Genomic DNA, 19276 nt, shown 5'->3' on the forward strand with positions numbered 1-19276 from the left:
GAAGGTATGAGACGTGAATTAGCTAAGATAGACTGGCAAATGACACTTAAAGGATTGACGGTGGATATGCAATGGCAAGCATTTATAGGTTGCATGGATGAACTACAACAATTGTTCATCCCAGTTTGGCAAAAGAATAAATCAAGGAAGGTAGTGCACCCGTGGCTGACAAGAGAAATTAGGGATAGTATCAATTCCAAAGAAGTAGCATACAAATTAGCCAGAGAAAGTGGCTCACCTGAGGACTGGGAGAAATTCAGAGTTCAGCAGAGGAGGACAAAGGGCTTAATTAGGAAGGGGAAAAAAGATTATGAGAGAAAACTGGCAGAGAACATAAAAACGGACTGTAAAAGCTTTGATAGATATGTAAAAAGGAAAAGACTGGTAAAGACAAATGTAGGTCCCCTGCAGACAGAAACAGGTGAATTGATTATGGGGAGCAAGGACATGGCAGACCAATTGAATAATTACTTTGGTTCTGTCTTCACTAAGGAGGACATAAATAATCTTCCAGAAATAGTAAGGGACAGAGGGTCCAGTGAGATGGAGGAAATGAGTGAAATACATGTTAGTAGGGAAGTGGTGTTAGGTAAATTGAAGGGATTGAAGGCAGATAAATCCCCAGGGCCAGATGGTCTGCATCCTAGAGTGCTTAAGGAAGTAGCCCAAGAAATAGTGGATGCATTAGTGATAATTTTTCAAAACTCGTTAGATTCTGGACTAGTTCCTGAGGATTGGAGGGTGGCTAATGTAACCCCAATTTTTAAAAAAGGAGGGAGAGAGAAACCGGGGAATTATAGACCGGTTAGCCTAACGTCGGTGGTGGGGAAACTGCTGGAGTCAGTTATCAAGGTTAGCAGACAGGAAGCAAAGAGTGGGAATAAACGGGACCTTTTCAGAATGGCAGGCGGTGACCAGTGGGGTACCGCAAGGCTCAGTGCTGGGACCCCAGTTGTTTACAATATATATTAATGACTTGGATGAGGGAATTAAATGCAGCATCTCCAAGTTTGCGGATGACACGAAGCTGGGTGGCAGTGTTAGCAGTGAGGAGGATGCTAAGAGGATGCAGGGTGACTTGGATAGGTTGGGTGAGTGGGCAAACTCATGGCAGATGCAATTTAATGTGGATAAATGTGAAGTTATCCACTTTGGTGGCAAAAATAGGAAAACAGATTATTATCTGAATGGTGGCCGATTAGGAAAAGGGGAGGTGCAACGAGACCTGGGTGTCATTATACGCCAGTCATTGAAAGTGGGCATGCAGGTACAGCAGGCGGTGAAAAAGGCGAATGGTATGCTGGCATTTATAGCGAGAGGATTCGAGTACAGGAGCAGGGAGGTACTACTGCAGTTGTACAAGGCCTTGGTGAGACCACACCTGGAGTATTGTGTGCAGTTTTGGTCCCCTAATCTGAGGAAAGACATCTTTGCCATAGAGGGAGTACAAAGAAGGTTCACCAGATTGATTCCTGGGATGGCAGGACTTTCATATGAAGAAAGACTGGATGAACTGGGCTTGTACTCGTTGGAATTTAGAAGATTGAGGGGGGATCTGATTGAAACGTATAAGATCCTAAAGGGATTGGCCAGGCTAGATGCAGGAAGATTGTTCCCGATGTTGGGGAAGTCCAGAACGAGGGGTCACAGTTTGAGGATAGAGGGGAAGCCTTTTAGGACCGAGATTAGGAAAAACTTCTTCACACAGAGAGTGGTGAATCTGTGGAATTCTCTGCCACAGGAAACAGTTGAGGCCAGTTCATTGGCTATATTTAAGAGGGAGTTAGATATGGCCCTTGTGGCTACAGGGGTCAGGGGGTATGGAGGGAAGGCTGGGGCGGGGTTCTGAGTTGGATGATCAGCCATGATCATAATAAATGGCGGTGCAGGCTCGAAGGGCCGAATGGCCTACTCCTGCACCTATTTTCTATGTTTCTATGTTTCTATGTATAGCTTCTTTCATCGGAGGGGGCATTGAGCACGAAAGGAGCGATGTTGCTTTACAACGGTACAGGATGTTGGTGAGACAATTCCTGGATCATTATGTGCAGGGCCTGCACGTGATAATCCAGGAATTGTCTCAGATTGCATGACTTTGCGATTCATTTGATTAAGCCAGAGATGGTGTGGAGAAAGTTCACAAGGATGTTAGCGGGATTGTGGGGCTTGAGTTATGAGGTGAGATGGCTAGGCTGGAATTGTTTTCCCTGGAATGAAGGAGGCTGAGGTATAACCTTAAAGAGGTTTATTAGATCATGAGGGGCTAGATAATGTGGACGGTCACAGTCTTTTTCCTCGGTAAGGGAGTCTAAAAGTAGAAGGCATAGAATTAAAGTGAGAGGGGAAAATTTTAAGGGTGAGGTGACCTGAATGGCAAGTCTTTCACATAGAATATGGAGGGTATTTGGAACAAGCTGATAGAAGAAGAGGTTGAGGTGGTGACAATTGTAACATATAAAAGACATTTGGACAAGTTCTTAGGTAAAAAAGTTTAGAGAAAGATATGCTAAAAACAAATAAATAAGATTACCTTACTCAGCATGCAGAAGATGGGCTGAAGGGCCTACTTTCAGGCACTGTGGCCCTAAATTCCACTGGGTATTTCTCAGCTGACTTCACTAACAAGTCAATATCACCATGTAGCCCAAAAGTACTCTCAGTAACTCCACCAGTCTTTGTGACCAGTGACAGCAACCTGGGCCTACTGACTGTAGGATAAATGATGGAGGCACTCTGAGTCCCCAGGACAGCAGTGAGAGCATTGTAAACCCAACAGGGAATTGCAGGATCTCACTCCACACACCCACTGCCTCTCTCATAGACACAAGCACCAAATGGCCTTGAAATCTGGTGGAGGAAAGACTGGTGCCCAGCTGCCACTGTTTCAGGTCTATGCAGTAGCTGATCACCGTGTCAGTCTGAAGTTATCTTCAACTAAATGGCAACAGTTTGGGACCCACGGACAGCAACCTGCACCCAGCACTTTGTTCAACTTTCTTCATTCTAAGCTGTAAAGTAAACTGTAACTATAGAATTTAAACGCAAACAACAGGAATTCTGCAGATGCTGGAAATTCAAGCAACATACATCAAAGTTGCTGGTGAACGCAGCAGGCCAGGCAGCATCTATAGATGCTGCCTGGCCTGCTGCGTTCACCAGCAACTTTGATGTATGTAACTATAGAAATAACTTTACAAAAAGCAGTGTTTTCTTACTTGTGCAGGCCATTGAAGGTGGGTCATTGTCTCTTCTGAAGTAGTTTTCCATGCAATGACACAGAATCGATCCCCGATCATACGTATAACTGTAGGGAGGACACTTGCTGCAATATGGACTATATGGTGAGGCTTTAAAGAATCCTGGTTGACAAACTGCAGAAAGTAAACAAAAGACAAGATTTCAATGAACTGCACCACATTCTTAGCTAAAACAACAAATACTTCGATATTAAATTCACTTTGAACTTTGAACCACTTCTCTGCCTAGTGTTCAGACTGTTTCTGCATTTTTACTGTCAGTTTACAACATGGTGCCTGTACTTAAAACCATCTTATTTCTGAAATGTGTGGTATGTCTTTCAAGAAAAGGAAGAAATTATTTTCAAAAGCTCCTTCATAGTCATGTGAATATTTAATTCTATGTACAAAGCAAGTAAGTGGTACTGACAATGTGCGAGAAAATTCTTTGCAGCATGATGTTACACAGCTCTGGCCATGGCTTCAGTTCACTCCTTGGCTACTTCTGTTGGAGTGGAACCCTGGTTTGCTGCAAGCTTTTACCCTCTGAAAACAAAATCATCCAAAGTTCTGCTCATCATGAACAAAAATCATGTACCATTTCACACCAGACCCTGGTTAGCAATCACCAATAATGCATTTGTACGTGTTTGAGCACATCTTGATTTTAACATAAATAAGTGGTGGCTATCTTTTTTTATTTTTATGATGTCTATATTTGAGAATAAACTAATTTCAAGAACATATAACATTTCGCAAATAGAAGTGTGAACTATAACAATTTAATTTCTACCACAGAGCATTTTAATTCAAATTCAGTACAAATTTAAATAAAATAACATCACTGGGAACAAGTACTTATGACATTCTTTCCCTGTAGACTTCTTATTTTGTTTTTAAAAAGGCATCAATATTTCTTGCTATTTAGGTACAATCCATACTTCTGGTTCTACATACTGTTTAACAAGAACTGGTGATAATTTCTGAGGTCAACCTCAAGCATTCCAATCATCAGCTTTATTGGTCCCATGGAAAGAACTTTCTTTAACTTTACATGGAGAGAGCTGTTAACTGCTGAGTATTTCATTGATTCAGTCTAACAGTAATATATGAGTTTGCACAAAGCAAATATAAAATACCACGACAGACCTGTAAGTTAGTACAAACAACGGGGTGGATTGCCAAATGCCATGCGATGACAGTCACTCAGTATGTCTTTGGGACTTTCCTATCTGAAGGTTTGGCCAAAAAATTTGTTTCCACAATGAATGCATTCTTTCGCTTAAATCCATCACTGTAAATGATAGAATTTGGTGCCTATGTATTTGTTGAGAAGGAAGAAGAATTTCTCAAAATGTTACACAATTTATTTTCAGCCTTATTTGTTTTCTCTCTTGTTGGTCACTAACGTACAGCATGTATAAGGTATACACCGCCACTGAGTAGCTAACTGCTGTGTCACCTGGATCTGTCTACACTGAAAATGATTTTAAATGTGGTGGGAGAGGACAAAGTAAGTAAATGTCAAATAAAAACAGTCAATTAAATCCATTCCTTCAAACACCTGCCTTCATGAGTTTTTATGTGCTGAAACAAAGCCAATGTGAAAGAGCTGTTTACCCATTAAAACAAAACCTCTGTGATCAGTTTTGTAGTGTGGAGTGGTATAGTTTTTCATTTACTAACCCAGAATGGTTTTCTTATACAACCAGCACTAAACTAATTTATTTTGAACAATTCTGCTGTGAACTCTCTCCTGAGTATACTTACAAAATCCACTTTTGCCTGAAGGTCTACAGTCAAAAGCTATTCAGATCAATATTAACCTGTTTGAAGGGAAGGCCAGCTTCCTTTGAGCGGGAGGCTCTTTGGCAAATATGTAAAAGGAAAAACCATCTGCTGCCCCCTGCCTCATTTTAAGATGTGTCCATGGTGGTGAATTAAACCACACTACTTTAAAGCTAACCTGTGACTAAGAATAGTCTGGCAAGCTCATTATTTTTTAATTACAATCCTGGGGGAAAATGAATCTCTACATTAAAGTCAATGTCAGTAGCGTGAACACTTTAAGAGATATTGTATTTTGATGAGTTACAAAATTAGAAATAGCTCAGCCATTTAGGTTCATTCCTGAGGTCATTTAATTAGACCTCATTCATTTGATGCTACATTCCTGGCAGTGCTCCATATTCACTGGTAATCTGTCAGAGTCCTTGGCATTGCTTGGGCCTGAACACAATTTGGGTCATTTATCAGATGGTTTCATGTGCAGGCTACGACAAGTGCAATGGGTTGAAGTAAAGCAAGCCGATATTGTACAACTACAGAATCTTGTCAAAAGGATAATACAGACATCATGCAGAAAATAATTAATGACTAAATAATTCTCAATTTAGTTTGAGAAGAATATCATATGCACAAAGTTTTACCCCTGAATTTTCCTGGAAATTCCCAAGATATCATATCCTATCTTATGTGAAAATTAACGGCACTAAAAAAACAGGAGCAACTTTGATTGCAGGCTTAAGGTAATGCAGGAATCAAATACCTTTTTAATGCTCATGACACCATGGAAACTTATAACAGGTTTCAATTAAATTTTTACAAAAACATCGTCTCCAAGGTACAGATCAGACAATTCTCATCAGAAAAATGGCATTGTGTCATGTACTTTCAGCATAATTTGTTGCTCTGAGATATTAATGAAGAAATGGAATAATGCTGAGTCTTTTCTCACATGAACTCTTCCTTCCCTATAGCCCTTTGATATCCAATTTAACTATTTTGATTGATTTTTATTAATTGGTGATAAACATTAAAAGTTTTTGTAAAATGGCATCTGAAGGTCAATTAGCATTATAAACAGATGCTAATCGATCCATTTTCTGAAGTAGACAAACTCCACTGGGTGATATGTATGTAAACAGAACATGGATAAAAGATAAATTAAAAGGTGGACATTTGCTCACTGTCACTTGGGCGAATTATGTGAGGTATTAGCATGCACACATCATATACTGCCTTTGAAATTCAAGCCACTATTTTTAATGGAACTAAATTACAGAAGCACAGTGTTCATGCACTATCACATCTGACATTTAACTCCTCACTAAGGACAAATTTCTGACCCAAGATTTAAGAGAAAACAAGAGGGCATGTTTATATCCAGAAGCTTGTGATATTGTGCAGGGTACCACAAGAGTTAGCGACTGAGACAGACCCATTTCAACAAACTTAGCCAAGTCAAAAGCACATGAAAAGATACAGGACTAAGGTCCATGCTTAGAATTCAGGATAAGCACCGGCACAGACCAGTTGGATGAATCAGGTTGTTCCATATTGCACTTATAATCAATTTCCAATCAATTAGCTCCTCACCTTAAAGCAATGAAAGACCCAGGTTTGGAATTTACTGCCTAATCCTTTTTATTTCTTTATCTCCATTCCTTCCCTTCAGGACCCTCCTCTGATGTACCTCTGTTGCCCAATGTTTAGTCATCTTCCATTATTCCCTGAGACTTAGTCACATGTTGTTTAATGACGCTCATTGAAATGTTTTTGGCCATGTTGTTCTGGTTAAGATTCTACAGCTGACCATCTAGTAATTTAAAGCATTGACCCAGCAAAGAAGACACAAGAGACTGCAGATACTGAAGCAGCATACGTGAAGGGAAGGCAAGTTTTGATGCAGGATTTTGACCCAAAGTGTCAACAGTTGTTTGCCCTCCTCCCATCCCCACCACAGATGATATTGACGTTGCTGAGTTCCTTCAGCAGATTGTTTGTTACTCCACCTCGTAATGGTTCTGGTTAAATTCGCCACTCAGTTTGGGAGATTGTTTTGGTCTTGAAGGAAGTTCTCAATGGATAATTGGCTGAGAGCTAACAAAAAATATCCCTCCAGATGTATCCTAGAAACTTTAAGGAGAAAATAGATGCAGGAACTCCACCAACCTTAGCGTGTAAGCAGCAGACAATAGGAAATGTTTATCTCAGTAGACTAAGTGGAACAAGGTCAGAACCCAAATATTGGCGGAACATTAATGTGGAGAAAATGTTTGATAGCATTGGAAAAAAATATTTTTAAACAGCACAGGTCAACAAAGATTTGTCAGCATGAATCAAAGAAATCACGAAATGTATTGATTTTCTTTTTAAGGAGAGATAAGTAAATCTACAGATAATGAATGATCGCAATTTACTTGATCCTAATGTAATTTTATAAAATTCTCCACGCAGTTCTGTGGTAGAAAACTAATGTGCAGCAGATTGCAAAATAAAGGTGTAAAGATAATGATACAAAACTGTCTAGAGACAGTGGCTGTTGGAAGACAATAACATGCTGTATGTTGTGCAATAACACGTTAAAATCACAAAGAAGAGATATTTTCCTCTGGAGACGATAATCGGTATGTGGATTTGATTACTGACCTCTCACTAAAACTTTTCGATCAGCAAATAACTATTTTCTGCCAAGCTGCAAAAAAATGTGAAAGGAATTTTTACAGCATTTGACTATAAATTCCTCTAAATTAGAAAATTAAGTTTAAACCTTGGGCTGTATATTTTATGCAGAATTCTCCTGGCAACCTTGCAACTATAGGAAAGCAGAGTAAAGTAATTTTACTATCTACTATGGAGTCTCAGCAATGATAAGTGTGTCAAACCTTGATTATTATGCAAAGTTACATGGCAAAGTGACAAAAGATGTGTGATCAATAAATAGTTTCAACATGCTCTTTAGAATAAACCAGACAGATTTTAATATAGATATATTAAGTCAAGGTAATTCATATCATGGCCTGAAATAGAAGGTGTGCAGATTGTCGGGCTCTGTTCTTTTGGAAGGGGAGGGATAGAAAAGGAGCTAAACATGAATATTGATTATTCTGAGAAAGCCATCAATCAATACAAAGCTGTTCATAGTAAAGCTAATAAAATGCTAGGATTTATCTTCAGGTCATTTGTCTAAAGTTCAAGCAAACCATTCTAGCCCGGGAGAGGTCATCTGATGAGGCAGCATTTAAAATATTCTGAACAACGTGCAAAATGTCAAAGAAGGGAATCAGGGTGAAGTTTTATTGTAAAAATCCATAGAACTGAAGACTGTGAAAGGGACACAGCTAATCGTTAATATGCTGACAGGCTTATCACCTTCAATGCAAGCTTGTAGTTAGGCTCCAATAATCTGGTTCCCTGGAATAAATAGACACAATTTCCCTCAATAGATTAAACGATCAGGCAGAGTTAAAATTAGGAAATATTACACATGATCAGTGAAGTGAACATGGTTGAGAGAATATTCCAGCTTCACTTGTGATATTATTAAAGCTAAGTGCAGCAGCCTGGAATCAATATTTTTGCCCAAATGAATAACATTCTGAATTATTGATTTGAGATTTTCAACAATTTAATGACTACCAATGATATTCTTGGGTAGTACATGATATACAAATATATAATTTGCTACTCCAGCCTCCCTACTATTTAACAAGGACATAGCTGTCTTGTCACCTCAAGAACACATTCTTGACTATTTACAGAAGCAATCACTCACCCCTCACTTATCAAGAATCTATTTATTTCTTGTTTATAATACTTAACTCTCTCTTCCACATCTCTTCGAGAGAGAGAGCTCTGAAGATACATGACCCTAGTTGCACAAATGCACCGCATCTCTGCGTAAAATGGTATTTAAATGGTAACCACTTGTGTAGGTTCACCCACAAGACAGTTCTGGTCATCACACTACAGGAAGGATGTGGTAGAAGTGCAGTGTTAAAGAGATTCACCAGGAATAGAGGACTGTAGTTATAAAATGAGATAGAATGGGCTGGGTTATTCTACTTGATGAATATTATTTAACTATATCTGTTGAATTGCCATCATGTTTTTTGTTTTCCCCAAGAATAAGAAATGGGAAGAGGTTTCGGGTTTGGCAGCTCAATAATGTGAGAATTTGACCCATCTGTAGGTCCTTTGTGAAACAGCACCAGGCGTATTATGAACACTTCAATCTCCTTATCTGACTAAACATATATATGCTACGAAGTAAGGGCAACAAAGATTCATAGAAACATAGAAAACCTACAGCACAATACAGGCCCTTCGGCCCACAAAGTTGTGCCGAACATGTCCCTACCTTAGAAATTACAAGGCTTACCTATAGCCCTCTATTTTTCTAAGCTCCATGTTCCTAACCAAAAGTCTCTTTTTTTAATAATATTTTTATTCAATTTTCAAACTTGATTACATGGAATAATAATATCTACCCTCTATCCAAAACACCCTATCGTATCCGCCTCCACCACCATTGCTGGCAGCCCATTCCATGCATTCACCTCTCTCTGAGTAAAAAACTTGCCCCTGACATCTCCTCTGTACCTACTCCCCAGCACCTTAAACTTGTGTCCTCCTGTGGCAACCATTTCAGCTCTGGGAAAAAGCCTCTGACTATCCACACGATCAATGCCTCTCATCATCTTATACACCTCTATCAAGTCACCTTTCATCCTCCATCGCTCCAAGGAGAAAAGGCCGAGTTCACTCAACCTATTCTCATAAGGCATGCCCTCCAATCCAGGCAACATCCTTGTAAATCCCCTCTGCATCAGATTGTTTCCAGGAATGGTGGGCTTGCAAATGAAAATAGTTTGAGTAGATTAGACCTGTGTTTTCTGGAGCTCAGAATAACAAGAGGAGATCTTGTTGTAGACAAGATGTTTCTCCTGGTTCAGGAATGTAGAACTGGGATCCACACTTTCTGAATAAAGGTAGGTCATTTAGAACTGAGATGCTGGAAGATTTCTTCGCATAAAGGTCAATGAAACTTTTGGAATTCTCAACCCCAGAATGAAAGTGAAGGTTCCATCAGTGAGTTAATTTGAGATAAAAATCAATAGCACTCTACTGTTCATGGGATCATGGGATAATGGTTCGTGGAAGAAAAGAGCATTGCAGTAAAAGAATCAGGCATGAATTTGATAACTAGCAGGGGTAAAAGGGCTACATGGCCTCCTCTTGCCCTTACTTATTTGCACATGAACCCAAGTCAGCAATGCTTAAGCAAACTTAGTTTTAGTTTATTTTTATAATTTTAGTTGATGAGTGACACTCTAGTGAGAGGAAGGAAATTTATTGCTAGGTAACCTCCCATTTTGTTTTCTTATCACAAAATATTCAGCTGCAGTACAACTTTGTGAAAGAAACATTTTACTTATGACTTAAAGCATGGCTTGAACTAAACTGCTGTGTAATTTGATTGAATGCTATAACCAAACAAAGAATAGGAATTAGTGCTACACAGTTTTCTATTTATTTAGTTATTTATTTATTTAGAGATTCTCTACTCAGAGATACTCAAAATAGGCATTTCCAGACCTTCAAGCTGCGCAGCCAGCAGCCCCCAATTTAATTTTAGCCTAATCACAGGATACTTTACAATGGCTAATTAACCTACTGACCGATAGGTCTTTGGACTGTGGGAGGAAGCCAGAGGAGACCCATGCATTCCACAGGGGAGGACGTGCAAACTCCGTACAGAGGACACCGAGATTGAACTCAAACTACCGATGCCCCAAACTGTAATTTGCGTGCCACTAACCACTATGCTGCCGTGAAGGATGTCTCTCGTGAGGTAGAGAGTAATAGTTCCTGACTCGCTAATGGAATGTTAAAACTTAGACTTCTAATTAGAGGAGAAGCAAAGACAGCCCTGGAAAGGAGCCCAATTTTACCTGCAAACCAATCAAATGATCTCCTGACTCAGATTTAATATCTGTAAACAAAATTACCTTGTATCCAACTCCTATTGGGAATATAGACATCACAATAAGCAAAGGTCCATTACATTCACTAATACCACCTGCTGATTCATATCCAATGCAGTTACAAATTGCTGTTTCTCAGCAGAGCTGCGTGTAATTGGGGTGCATATTGGGGATGTTCAGATGTAACAAGATGCTCATGTGGATACAGCACTCTAAATTCTCAGCAATTATTTTATAATCATCTGTTAATCACTCATTACGACGCAAATACACCCATTAAAAAATGTCTAACCTATGGAGAGTTAACTTTGATATCACTTCAGTTCTAATTGGTCGAAGGCTCTCTTAAATTCAATCCAGATTTACAGGCTGATAAACAAGAATTATCATCAGCATTTTATTGCAATTTTTCATTAAAAAGTGAAATTTCCCTCCTTTTATTTGCCTTGCATTTAATTTCTTGGCACCAGTTTCTGTCACATCAAATCTATCTAATGCTCTAGAATGATGGCAAAATTGATTTCAAACCCTGTACTTTAGGGAAATATAAAATTATATTGGGTTGTGGAGGTGGTGGGTTTGGAACAATAATTGGCTGTCTTCCTTGGTCATGATTACTTAGGCTCATTTGCATTCACTTATGCGCATGTTTAACTGACAACAACACAGTGGAATCACTGGTGGAGCTTGGATGTTCTCACTGTGACAACTTGAGTATCCTCTGGGTGCTCCAGTTTCCTCCCACGGAAGGACTGATATGTTAATCCTCATCATCATCATGTGCCTTGTCGTATGATGTGGGCGATCATGGTCTCATGACCATGAATATTCTCGACAAATTTTCCTGCAGAAGTGGTGTGCCATTGCCTTCTTCTGGGCAGTGTCTTTACAAAACGGGTGATTATCAATAATCTTCAGGGATTGTCCGCCTGGCATCAGTGGTCACATAACCAGGAACTGTGATATGCACCAGCTGCTTATACAACCAGCCAACCTGCTCCTATAGCTTCATGTGACCTTGATCAGGTGGGGGCGGGGTTAAACTACAGCTTACTCAAGGCTGACCTGCAATCTAGAGGAGGGAAAGAGTGCCTTACACCTCCTTTGTTAGAGAAGTATCTCCACACCACCACCCGGATACAGTATGTGAATCTGTAAATTGCTGAGTGTGCAAGTGTGTGGTTGAGTCTGGGGAGTGGGGGTGAGTTAATGGGAATGCGTGGGGAATAAAATTTTCCATTAACATAGTATGAGCTCAAATAGATGCTGTATAGGTGAAGCAACTCACTGAGCAAAACAACTTGTTTCCAAGCTGTATGATTCCATGGCTCTGTAATTGTATTTCAAGAACTGGCATGGGAAGTATAAACTTTACCAAACAGCAGTAGAAGGGATGCATGATTGGATCACTTTTGGGACCAACCTGTGCTGTGGTTCACACAGCAATACAGGCCCATGCAATTTCTTCGTGAAAAGTTCAGTGGGCTGCAGTATTTAACAGCAAGAAACAAAATGGTATTATTTGTGCTGGATGTGAAAGAGTATTGGGATACAACGGGTTTGAATGAGAATCCTAACAGATAAAGAGGTAAGACGCTAAATTATCTACATATATTTATTTTATATGTACTGATGTACAGCACAGAGTAGGCCCTTCCGTTCCTTCAAGCCGCGCCACCCAGCAATCCCTCAATTTAATCCTAGCCGAGTCGTGGGACGACTTACAATGATCAATTAACCTATCAGCCGGTATGTCAATCTGATGTCTGTTCTACCCCAGTGGAAACGCATGTATTCACGGGGAGAACGTACAAACTCCTTACAGGCACTGGCGGGAATTGAACCCAGTTTGCTGGTACTGTAAAGCAATGTGCTAGCCACTATGCTACTGTGCCGCCATCTTTATTTTAACAATGACTGTGTTAAATACTCATTAAAATTATACGTGCATTTAGGATGAGAAAGTAAAGACCTAAGTGATTTTGAACTTGCTGTGTGAAGATACAAGAAAGGGAATTGAAAGCCTTAGGCTGAGCAGGGACAATATCGTACCACCCTTTCAAGCTTCTCCAGAACTATATTTTGGCAATTCTAACACAGAACTTTGAAACCAATCCAATGAGGATATAGTAAGAAACCATGCCAATTTCACATCACCATATCAAGCATAGAAAACTCGCCAACTGCATATCCTACTTTTGTAAATCTGCTACAACATGTTAAAGGTATTTTATCTATATTGGTCTTTTATGGATAGAGGCACCAACAGCCTGTCCGTACACACCAGCTGTTTGATGATGTAAGTTCAAGCTCAGTAAGAAAATAGACTTTCAGTTTGGAAGAACTTAATCTGATTTATAATATTCTGAAGATGATATCTAAACAAGTATCTGGAAAGATCACAGCCTTACATTCAAGCCGTAGGTAAAATAAATACTTCTATGAAATACTAATTTCAGATGATAACAATTTGCTGTTGGTCGCACTTAATATCGTAAATATAATCCTCTTACAAAAAGTTTCGCAGTGTTGCAGCATTTCAATATCATGTACATTTTTAAAAATAATTGTTCTTGTCACTAATAGCACAAAGAACCCACGAGGATTAACAGATGATCCATGAAAATGAAAATTATGATTAACTTAATGGCATATTCTACTTCTACATGCTGCTCTGCAAGTCCTTTTACCTTTTCTCCAATGATTACGCTTGCTCTGCATTTGTTTACAAATCTATTGTTCTGGAGGATGTCCCTCATTCAGATACCTTCAGCTGTGAACAGGTACTTTGCTGCATCTAGCATTGCTGAAGGAACGCTGATTCTAATGAGGCTCTTTGGTGCAGGACACCACTGGAGCAACTGCTTCCAGCTGTGCACAGATGGACCACCATATGTTAGGTTCTTGTACCATGAAGTGTGAGCTGATTCTAGTCTCTGGCTATGGTAGTGTCAAGACTATTAAATTGTGAATTTAAATCCCATAGCTTATTGCTGGTAATCCTGCCTCGCTGAGACCTCAGGCTCCATCTACCTGTTTGGTGGACATAAATGATATACAACAGGAAGGCCTTGAGTGAGTTTTCCCAGTGATTTTTCTAACACAATTGGAAGCAAGAGATTTACTGCGATAATGACGATACAGTTGAAGCAGTTGCTTGGTTGCGAAGTATTTGCAGGCACCCTACAGATATGAATTACAATTACGATGTTTAACAGACATTTGGAGAGATTTATGAATAGGGAATATTTCAAGGCTTATGAGCTTAACACAGGTGAATGGGACTAGCTTGAAGAGACAACTTGGTCAATATTGCTGAGATAGGCCAGATGGCCTGAATGCCTGCAGTATAACTCTATTACTCTGTGAATGGTCCAAAATGTACTCACCTTTTGATGACAGTTCAGAAGAGAACTGCAGGCAAAGAGCTTCTTATGTGTTAGCACTTAATTCATCCAGAGTTGTGTAATACAGAGGACATTGAAGAACCGGTGCCAAATTTCTGACCTATTAACTTGCCCACGAATTTCTTGACAAAGTTTCGGCACTTGCAAATTGTTTAGAGCTTAGGAGCGGTATGAAACTCGCATTTAGCTCCTCAGTTTCATGCCCCTCTGCAGCACAGTGCCGGTAATGTCACTGGGGTCATTGTGCTGCATGGAAGAGACAGTGAAGCAAGCTGTCAGTTCCAAGTGTGTCTGTTTGAGAAAAGGTAGTATGTGTTAATAGGGGGGGAATGAAAGATCAGCAACAAAAATATTCAGAAAAAAATTATAGCTGTTTCTTCTAAATAGTAAAATTAAATGAAAAGGTGTATAATCCACACTAGGTCAGTGTGGAGAAGGTGGCAATCCAAACAGTAAAGGAATGAGGGAGAAAGAAAACTTGATGGAGATCTGGTAGGCGAATAGCATAAAAGGGACCTGGCAGACATGTTTTACCAAAATCAGGCCAAGAGCTACTCAAGGGTCCTCATTAAGTTGCCTAAAGCAGGCTTATTTCTGCAGGAGAGCCGGGGTGCCTTTAACACCATTATAAAACCAGAGAGTTGGCCAGTGTGCAATGCACATGTCTGGATGGTTTTCCAGGCAAAGGCACAAAGGAACAGGGGAGCCCAACTGCTGAGTTTACGATCCGTGCTGTAAGTCTGTGATTTTATTTCATGATGTATTTTTTAAATAAATTGAATTGTGTAGTATTTGACAAGAGGGTACTACACTTTCTAATCTCTAGGCACACTTACACAACATAATCATATTGTTAATTGATGAATCATTAGGCTGACAATGTTATATTAGAAATTCTGCCACTGATTACTAAATCTTGTAATGATAAAATACTGAGAACATGAAATCTTTCATCATTTTAATTTTCATAAGCTCATTTTACTAATACAATTAAAAATACCTGTAACCACATTAAACCTGTGTGGATTGGGTCGGGATCAGAACATAATGGAATGAGGAAATTAGTAAATAAGCATATGCCAATAAAACCATTCACTTATTATTAATTTTTACTCAAATAGTAGTTTAATGTTTAAAATTTATGCACCTAAAGTTATGCATCAAGGTTATTGGAACCAATATTCTGGACCCTAATCCTTCCAAACTTCCTAGGAATCTAGTTGTTTGATATGTTCAATGGCACAATGGCACAAAACATCCCAAAGACAATAGAAATTATTTGGAATGTATGAAAAGCCATCCTATCTACAGTGAGTTCAGTAAATGCAGCAATGTATCTTTTGCGTGCATCTTAGCACATATAATTTCTTTTCTGGGACAAGGGAAGAAGTCAATCAACGTTTCTGAATGATTGCCCCTTAAGGTTCGGTAATATTTATTGTGATTTAGTGTTATCTGTAAGAGGAACTCACGCCATTGAAAGATTATTTTAATCAAATCCTTGGATCACTGAATTTCATGCACTCTCTATGTCTCATGCCTCATCACACTGTCTTCATAGCACATGGGCCATCTGAGGTTTTAACAGAACCCTGGGCTAATGGAGAGCATGGCTAATTAACAGTTCTGCCTAGAGTTACGACATGGCATTGCCTCCTTCCACAGTTCTTTTAATTTCTATATTCCCTTGTCTTGTTTCAGGTTTCTTGATTTAAAAACCTCACATACTGTAGCCATAATGTAACATCATTATCACCCTAATGAAGACTTCTGGGTCAGTGAGATAAAGAAATCTATTCCAATTTTCGTAGGTCTTAAGCCATGGGTCAACAAGGTCATTCAATCCAGTAGCCAATACTTCAGCTCAGGAAGAGTTCATCTTCAATTCTGTCTCATGTCTCAGAACACACAAAATGCTGTAGGGGCTCAGCAGGTCAGGTAGTAACCAAGGAGAGGAATAAAGAGTCGGTGCTTCAGGCCAAGACCCTCCATCATCTCTCAGAAACCTCCTCCCAACCTGGGGCCAGTGTTCATTAGCTTCCTGAGCCCTGTGAAACCAGAACCCTTCCACTAAGTTACATCCTTGCTATTCATTCCAGTATTTGCTTCAGTAAACTCGTGTGCTACACAGCCTTGGGGTGATCAAAATATGTTATACTTTTGAACTTTAATAATTGACAGGAATTAGCTGGTGAAGCATTATTATAAAGAGCAAGCATTCACTCTTTCCCATTAATTGACATCAGCTGGCAGCAGAATAGGATGGTTCCATCTCACTGAAGGCACAAATCTTCAAGAAACAGGCCATGCAAAACTGATGAAAAGATTATCCTCATTTCAAAGGGAAAAGGTCTTCATAAAAAGTGCTTAGTCGTCATTAACGTTTGGGAGCGGGAGATGAGACAAGACCTTTTTATACTGATCAAACCAGTTGCACGGAAACATTTGATGACGTTGAGTAAGGACATGAATTAGAAAGGAAGGGAAAGTAATGAGGTGGAGGAACGCTGCTATAGGGTTAACCAGCAACAAAGTTCAGTTGAGTGAAATGGTCTGTTTCTCTACTAGAAGCCTGATGTAGAGCTGTTGCAATGAAGTTCAACTGACTAACATCACTGCATTAATTACTTGTAAATGAATTTTAAAATTAGGTTGCTATTTATGATGGTCTAGAATAATGAGGGCAGTTAAGGACCTTTATCCCAGATCTTATAAATGAGAGGACTGGAGCCAGTCACCAAAAGCCACTAGTAAGTGTTGCATGGTTCAGAATTCCCTACCAGCTACTGAAGACCCAAATCTGGTATCTGTTCTACCCCAATGGTTTCCTAATTGTTCTTCAACAATACATTTATTCCTCAGCAGAACACAAACCTATGGGCACTTGCACTGTGCAGTATGCCAGCTGAACTTGTGCCAGGTTTAATCTGGCACCTGAACAGTAGGTTCATTCATTTTATTAAACAGAAAGTTGAATTGCAGCAATGCTCAATTTACTTTTTATTGAATTAATATTTTGAGTATTCTTTAGGTTTGACATCCAGCTAAGCTGAAGGGAGGGCTGGAAGGGTGACTCAGCATTCTGGGACATAGAATTTTCGGACACAACCGAGAAAAAAGTAAAAGAGGAGAGAGGATGCAGTATTGTTTAAGGAATTCACTGCTGTATTAATGAGGGAGGGTATCAGAGAAAGTTATTCCATTGTGGTTATGTGGGTAGAGCTTAGGAACAAAAAAGGGGACAATAACTTCATTAAGTATATACTATAGGCCTCCCGAAAGGTAACAGAAGACATTTAGACAAATCACAAACAGATGAAAGAGTAATAGGGTTATAAGAGGAGGAGAATTTAATTCCCTCATATGAGATGGGATCACTTAAGCTTGTGAGGTTCAGAGAGGAAGGAATTTTTAAAGAATATTCAGGTGAGCTTCTGAGTCAGTCTCTTAGAGGGAGGACATAACTAGACCTAATTGTAGGGAATGTCACTAGGGAAGTGGTTAAAATGTCTGGGAAAGCATTTCGGAGATAGTGAACTTTGTGAATCTGAAGGTTATTACTGAAAGTGATAAGGATGATTTGAAGATTAAGAATTGGAAGAAGATCAATTTCAATATCATAAGACGGGTTCTGGTGAGTGTGAGCTGGGAGCAGTTATCTGCAGGTAAGTCTACATCTGGTAATTAGGAAGGATTTAGATGTGAAATAGTGGGAGTTTTGGGTGATGTATTCCTGTGAGGGTTGAAGAAACTGAGCACATCTGAGGAGCCCGGAATGTCAGAGGATGGAAAAATAAAAAAAAGCAAGTAAATAATAGATTTAGTACACTAAACATGGATGTGGGTTATGGGGGGGAGGCTTTCAGAGGTAAACAAAAGAGTGAGCACATTAAAAAGAAGAGAGATTACGTGGACAAGTGGACAGAGAGGAGGTATAAAATATCACTGTCAAGCAGGACTAAGGAAAATCCCAAAGCTTTTATATATATTCAGAGCAAGAGGGTAACCGTGCCAAGAACAAGATACATGAGGGACTAAATTGCAATCAGTGTGTGAAGCATCTCTAAATAAATAAAATAATACTTCTCATTTGTATCAGCAAAGAGAGAAACATTTTAGCTGCAGAATTTAAGAACGGCTGTGGAAGGGTGGAAGAGATGATGGGAAAATTCTAGAACATACCAACATTAAAAAGGAATGACTAGTAGGAGTGATAGCAGAAGTGAAGGTAGATACACTCCGAGCGGTTGATAAGAAGTTTTCCAGGCTGATAGAGGAGGCTAGGGAAGAGTCTGTTGGGGTCTTAACAACAATACTTAAAATTTCGGTGCCCATAGATAAGGAGCCAGATAACTGGAGGAAGCAAATGTAGTGTTTTTATGCAAGAAAGGCCATTGAGGTTAGCCAGATAATTACAGACCAGTGAGTCTAACCTCATTTACAGAGAAATTGGGTAGTATAATGTCATATGATCCCAATATGTGTGAGATTATACACATTGGAAGCACTAATAACAGCCAGGCATACAGTATGAATCTGCAGTAACAGGTAGTATTAAGTAATGGAAGGACCTTGATATACAGGTCCAAAGTTCCCTGAAGGTAGCAGTCATAGGTAAGGTAGTAATGAAGGCATATGTGAGACTAGCCTTTATTAGTTGGGACACAGAAAATATGAGCAGGAAGGTTATGATAGTTTTATAACACATTGCTTATACCTCAGCTGGATTGGTGTGTGCAGATCTGGAAACCACATTATTTGAAGGATCTGATTGTGTTGGAGATAGTACAGAAGATGTTAATCAGGATGTAGCCTGGAATATCACATTTAGTTATTCGGAGAAAATGGATAGACTGGGTTTATT

At 39.4% G+C, this 19276-nt stretch overlaps 1 protein-coding gene across 2 annotated transcripts in view; it reads right to left on the reverse strand.

Annotated features, from left to right (window-relative positions):
* LOC134347086 (ephrin type-A receptor 5-like) overlaps positions 1-19276 on the reverse strand; it is a 328980-nt gene that overhangs the window by 155364 nt on the left and 154340 nt on the right. For both annotated transcript variants that reach the window (XM_063049198.1, XM_063049199.1), the window contains exon 4: positions 3216-3371. In XM_063049198.1, coding sequence (XP_062905268.1) covers positions 3216-3371 — 156 coding nt within the window. The remainder of the gene's footprint in view (positions 1-3215; positions 3372-19276) is intronic.

This window comes from Mobula hypostoma, chromosome 5 (assembly GCF_963921235.1).
Source record: "Mobula hypostoma chromosome 5, sMobHyp1.1, whole genome shotgun sequence".
Lineage (NCBI taxonomy): Eukaryota > Metazoa > Chordata > Chondrichthyes > Myliobatiformes > Myliobatidae > Mobula > Mobula hypostoma.